The following is a 6,147-nucleotide window of genomic DNA, read 5'->3' as shown; positions in this document are numbered from 1 at the left end:
ACAACGGTGAAACCCTTGCTTAAGCTTGCCATGGAAAGGAGTAAGAAGGATTGGATGAAGACAGTAGGAAAGCAGCGAGACAGAAGGGAAGGCATCTTCATGCGCTTATCTGAAGTTCCTACCAATGAATTACATAAGTATCTCTATCTTTATCTTTATGTTTTTATGCGTTCATCACCATATCCATTTGAGTTTTCCTGACTAAGATTTACAAGATGACCATAGCTTGCTTTATACTAACAATCTCCGTGGGATCGACCCTTACTCGCGTAAGGTTTATTACTTGGACGACCCAGTGCACTTGCTGGTTAGTTGTGCGAAGTTGTGTTAATGCCAGGGTATTGAACACCAAGTTTTTGGGGTTCATGACCGGGGATTATGAGAGTTGTGAAAAGTATTGTTCACAATTTTGCGCTACCAATAGGGATGGCTCCAACAACCCCATCCGGGCCAGTCAGGATCTCAAGGTCAGGTTCGGGAAGGAGCACCTCTACAAAAGGAATTATAGAAGCTGAGGCTGCAGAAGCCTTGGCTGGTGGGGGCAAGAGGAGGATCCTCATGATCATCATCTGGGGCAAGCACAATCTTGCCATCCTCCACCACGTTGTCCATGCTAAAAAGAGAGAGGTCAACCTCGGGAGCAAGAACCCGAACTTTGGCCTTTATATTTTCATACATCTCGATCATACTGCTCACCATATGACCTTGGAGCTCGGCGTAATCATCTTGAGTAGACTGAAGTCTCTCCTTGGTCTCCAAGAGTTCGCCATAGGTGCAGGTATAGTTCTCCTTGTATTTTTTAGCCGCTTCCTCAGCCAGATTTACAGCCGCCTCTGCAGTAGTAGCCCGAGTCTTCTCCTTCTCAACATCCGTCTCCAACTTAACAACCCTAGCATCTAGCTCGTCCTTCAGACCCTTCACCCTATTATAATCAGCCTTGGCATCCTCAAAAAGAGCTTTATTGGCACGAACAGGGGATTCTTTAATAACTCGGGACAAGGCTGCGCTGAGATTGGCCATCCAAACACTACTGCTCGATTTGGAATCAAGATGGTGAAGGATTGACACATCGTTAGTCAAAACCTGACCATAAGAGCAATCAACTCTGTACCAACGGCCACACCATCAAATTCTTTGTCATCCAGATTATAAGTACCAATAGTCTTCTATTTTTTTTGGAGCGGGACCATAAGAAGTTGGAGATGAGGCAGCACCAGAGGTCGTCTGAGACAGGTCGGATGGAACTGTCCTAACTCGTGGGGTCGAGATAATCTTCCTTAGACCCTGAGACTTAGCCACCGGCTTCTTCAGAGGCAACTGTGCCAAAGAGCCCTCTCGCAAAGTCTTCTGTGACAAGTCCTGTGCAGCCACTGCCTTCTTTGCTTTACGAAACATTTTCATTGAGTCTGAAGAAGACCTCATCTCTGAAAAGAAGCCAGGAAAACAGTTTCACAATAAAAAAGGATAAGACCAAAGATAGTAAATGAAAACTACTTCTATGAAAAAAGAAGTTGGGTACTACCTAGTTCAGAACGAAGGAGGGAAGGATCTCCTAGAAATCTCTTATTATCCAGATGGGGAGGCTCCCCCTAATGCTCCTCTAAAACATTCACAAAAGCCTATTCCACTTCAACTAAACTCTCCCAAGGATATTTGAGGACTACAGGGTTTTTTTTGCCACCATAAAGGAAAGGTCGACTCATCATTTTCATCTAGAAAGAAAGGGCGAGCACCCTCAACAGCTCGGACTTTGAAATAGAAGTTCTTAAAGTCAAGAAAAGATCCATCAAATGTTGAGAACACTTTCTTCCCCTGGATAGCTCGGAAAGAGATCCAAGAAGCTTTCTTCTTGGCCACCCCGGGTTTGTTTAGCACAAAAGGGACAAGGTAGATCAGACACCCAGTTCTTGGCACAGTAACTGAAAGATCTTTATAAAGGCCCAAAAGTTTGGATGAATTTGAGAAGGGGCCACATTATAATTTCACAAGAGTTTGGTTTCAAAGGCAGTAAAAGGAAGGGTAATACCTAATTGGCTAAAGAAATAGTCATAGGCGTAAAAGAAAGGACGCTCTATTTGATCAAAAGGAGGGAAAGTAACTCTCTCCTCAGGGTCAGGCGACATTCATAATTCTTCTCGTCCTCCCTATGCTCACAGATTCTATGGAATTGCCTGAGTTTCTCACAATACTCAGGGTTGGGCATAGTGACACATATCACACTATAGAGTCTAACTAATCAGCCATACTAGTGGGGACCTTTGTAGACATCTCGACAATGTTCTTACAAGAAGACATATAGTAAACTACAGCTACAACAAAAGAAAATAAGGAGGGTCACTACCAAACAACTCGGACAGAGGTAGAAAAGGAAAAACCAACCAACAAGCAATAGCTATGGCAGCAAAAGGGCACCCCAAGATTAACACAAAGCAACAGAGATCAACACCTGAAGCCCAGGGGCACCCTTTTGAGGCAATAATATAGAGCACAGAAAAAGAAATAACGCAAAAGCCAACACCCTAACCCTCTCAAACAAAATAAAAACACTAGGAAACAAATAGAAACCAAGATATCAACAACAGAGAAGTAAAAATATTGCAAATTTGAAGAAACAAAGGCATTCAATAAAGAAATCTTTGACTTTTGCTCAGCAAAGATAAAAACTTTGAACTAAAAAGAAAGCATGCAACAGTAAGGTACAGAGAAGGACAATGATAAAAGCATGTTAACAAAAAAGGGTATGAAGCAAAGCACCAACCTGCGAAGGAAAACGAGAAGCGGCGACGGGTGCATAGCGAAAGCACGAACGATCCAACGAAAGCATCGAAACTCCATTAGAGAAGAAAGGCTTACGGGCAAATCAAAGAAATGGAACCAGAAAAAGGAGCTTTCCTTCAAGATATGTAAAAGTAAAACAGGATGGAAACAAGAAACCGAAAAACCAAAAAGTCTCTTTTGATTTTCAAAATTAAGGAGGGGACGAAATGGCAGAGAGGAATTAAAAGCCAAATTAAAAGGCTTTGCATTTTGAAAGACACCATGTAAACACGAAGACTAATCCGAAGTAGGAGAAGATCGTAATGCCTGAACACGACTTCCTCAAAGGGGTCGAAGCTTATAAGAACGACCTCAAGGTAAAGATCGAAGCTCAAGCAGGGGCACTGTTCACACCCTGGACCGAGCTATACTATTCATACCCTCTTGTAAGCTTGGACGTCACCGACCCCTTCCTAAAAGAGTCCGGCCACATTGCCATAAAGGCCCAAAAATAGGCCCAAAACAAAGGACACCGCCCACCAGAAGGCGGCTAGCCAAAAGATAAGATAAGATAACTAACTTATCTCAAGAAAGGTCACTCCACACTACTATAAATACACTGGAGCACCCAGGTATAACATATACTCAAATTCTACAAAAAACCTGCATAAAAGCCTCTACTGACTTAAGCATCAGAATCTCTTGCAGGTACCACCACCCTCCGGTGATCGAAGACTAGCAGAACCTCAAGCTCAAACAAGTCAGACATGGCGGCACTGATCACCCCAGAAGATCTCGTCAGAGATCGACCTCAACATTTCAGGTAAGCCTCGAAATACTGTTCATACCCTAGACCAAGCATTGAGGTCCGGGTTGGACTTAAGCAAAATGGCAAACCTCTTTAATGTTTGGTCGACCAACGAACTCTCCACATAGAGTTCGGACCATTACCACAAAGGCCCAAAGAAACCCAAAGTAAAAGAACCGCCACCTACTAGAAGGCGGTTGGCCCAAAAAGATAATGATCTCACCCACAAAATATAAGATAAGATAAAAAAACTTATCCCAAAGGAAGGTCATCAAATTCTACTATAAATACACTGGAGCACCCAGGTATAACTCATATTCCAATTCTACCAAAAAAACCTGCCTAAAGCCCATACTGACTTAAGCATCTGAGTATCTTGCAGGTACCGCCCCTTTCAGTGAACAAAGGCCAGCAGCACCTACTACTGCAATAAGTAGGTGACGGCAGCTTTGGCCAAATAGAAGGTCTCATCCGAGATCAACCTCCCAATTTTAGGTAACCCCTGGAACATTGGCACCGTTGCCGGGGACCTGGAAGTCACCCTACCAACGACCATAACTCCGGACTAGAAGAAGGAACGCCAATCAAGAAAACAGATGCCACACCAACCTCCCCAAAGGACGCACACTACTCCAAATGAGACAATCAACCTAAGAACACAAAAATCTCGGATGCTATCCATGAATAGTAGAATCTCCTCAAATAGCTCGAACAAGAAGCTGAAAGTCAATGAGAAACGAAGCAAAACCTTCGGAGAGAAACAAGACGGTGTCAGGAACTAGAAGAAAAGTTCCTAAAACTGAAAGCCGATCCGAAAACTAAAACCACTCCATCTGACTCCGAGACCAGCCCTCACAAGGACCAGGACCCATTCACGAAGGAAATCATGAAAGCTAAAGTTCCAAAGGACTTCAAAGCTCCTTACATGACCTCGTACGATGGTATTCACCTCAGCAACTTTAGGAGCCAGATGTACCTCACGGATGCCTCAGACGTGACCCGTTGCAAAGCCTTCCCGACCACCTTGACCAAGGCGGCCATAAAATGGTTCGACAGCCTGCCACCAAGATCGATCACAAGCTTCGATGACCTCGCCAAGAAGTTCCTCGCCATATTCTCTATTCAGAAGGACAAAGCAAAACATGCTCCAAGGCTGCTAGGGTTTAAACAAGGAGATCAGGAGAGCCTCCGTAGCTATATGGAAAGATTCAATAAAGCATGCCTTGACATACAGAATCTACCTACAGAAGCGGCCATTATGGGACTCATCAACGGCCTACGAGAATGACGCCTTAAGCCACTCCATATCCAAGAAGCATCCAACATCTTTGAACGAAGTACAAGAACGGGTCAAAAAGTATATCAATATGGCGGAGAACACCCGATTAGGAGAAACCTACAAAACCGGATTCTCCTACCCACCTCGGGACAAGGATAAGGAGTCCAAGAAAAAAGAAGACCAATCCGCAGAGAAGCCCAGGAAATACCATAACTACACCCCTCTTCGGGTATCCCTTGTGGATGTCTACCGAGAAATATGCAACACAAAAAAGATCCCACCACCCCGCTCAATAAAGCACAAAAGGAGAGGAAATCGGAACGAGTACTGTGAATACCATAGAATCTACGGGTACCCCACTAATTAGTGCTACGAGCCAAAAAAGAAGAAGAAGGGATGAAGAGAAGGGACGAGCTGAACGACCTCCTCACACTCTAGAAAGGCATGTTCATATAATTAACGGAAGATTCGCAGGAGGAAGAGTCTCTAAATCATCCCGGAAAAGACACCTTAAAGACGTTTACCATCTCGGGGAAAGGAATACGTCATCCGACCTCCCCAATATTTCCTTCACCAAAGAAGACGCCGCGGGCATAATCCCCAGGCATGATGATCCCGTGGTCATCACCATTATACTGGCTAATGCCAACTTCCACCGAACACTAGATGATCAGGGAAGCTCCGCGGACATCTTATTCAAATATGCATTCGACAAGCTCGGTCAACAAGAAAAAGAGCTCAGAGCATATCCCAATAGCTTGTTCGGGCTTGGAGATGCCCCGATCCAGCCCCTCAGATACATCCCACTACACACAACCTTCGAAAAGGGAGCCCGGTCCAAAACACTAAGTATAGACTACATCGTAGTTGATGTGAACTTCGCATACAATGCCCTTATAGGTTAGACAACCTTAAATCAGCTCGCTGGTGCACGAAATTGCAATCACACTTTTGCAACTCCGCACAACTAACCAGCAAGTGCACTGGGTCGTCCAAGTAATACCTTGCGTGAGCAAGGGTCGATCCCACGGAGATTGTCGGCTTGAAGCAAGCTATGGTTATCTTGTAAATCTTAGTCAGGATATCAGAAATTATCAGGATTGATTGTGAAAGACAAAAGAACATGAAATGATTACTTGTTTTGCAGTAATGGAGAATAGGTTGAGGTTTTGGAGATGCTCCATCTTCTGAATCTCTGTTTCCTACTGTCTTCTGCATCAAACACGCAAGGCTCCTTCCATGGCAAGCTGTATGTAGGGTTTCACCGTTGTCAATGGCTACCTCCCATCCTCTCAGTGAAAAT

At 44.3% G+C, this 6,147-nt stretch overlaps 1 protein-coding gene across 1 annotated transcript; it reads left to right on the top strand.

Annotated features, from left to right (window-relative positions):
- Positions 1-4,451: 4,451 nt before the first annotated feature.
- On the top strand, positions 4,452-4,853 carry LOC107472323 (uncharacterized). The gene has a single exon (XM_016091848.1). The coding sequence runs from the start codon at positions 4,452-4,454 to the stop codon at positions 4,851-4,853; it is 402 nt and encodes a 133-aa protein (XP_015947334.1).
- The last annotated feature ends 1,294 nt before the right edge of the window (positions 4,854-6,147 follow it).

The sequence above is a fragment of the Arachis duranensis genome, chromosome 10 (genome assembly GCF_000817695.3).
Source record: "Arachis duranensis cultivar V14167 chromosome 10, aradu.V14167.gnm2.J7QH, whole genome shotgun sequence".
NCBI lineage: Eukaryota > Viridiplantae > Streptophyta > Magnoliopsida > Fabales > Fabaceae > Arachis > Arachis duranensis.
The sequence above is the reverse complement of the archived record's forward strand: the minus strand, read 5'-3'. Positions and strand labels throughout refer to the sequence as shown.

What these genes read in the sequence shown, in the direction of transcription:
- LOC107472323 (XM_016091848.1), top strand. Translation starts at nt 4,452, where the DNA reads ATGAAAGCTAAAGTTCCAAAGGACTTCAAAGCTCCTTACATGACCTCG.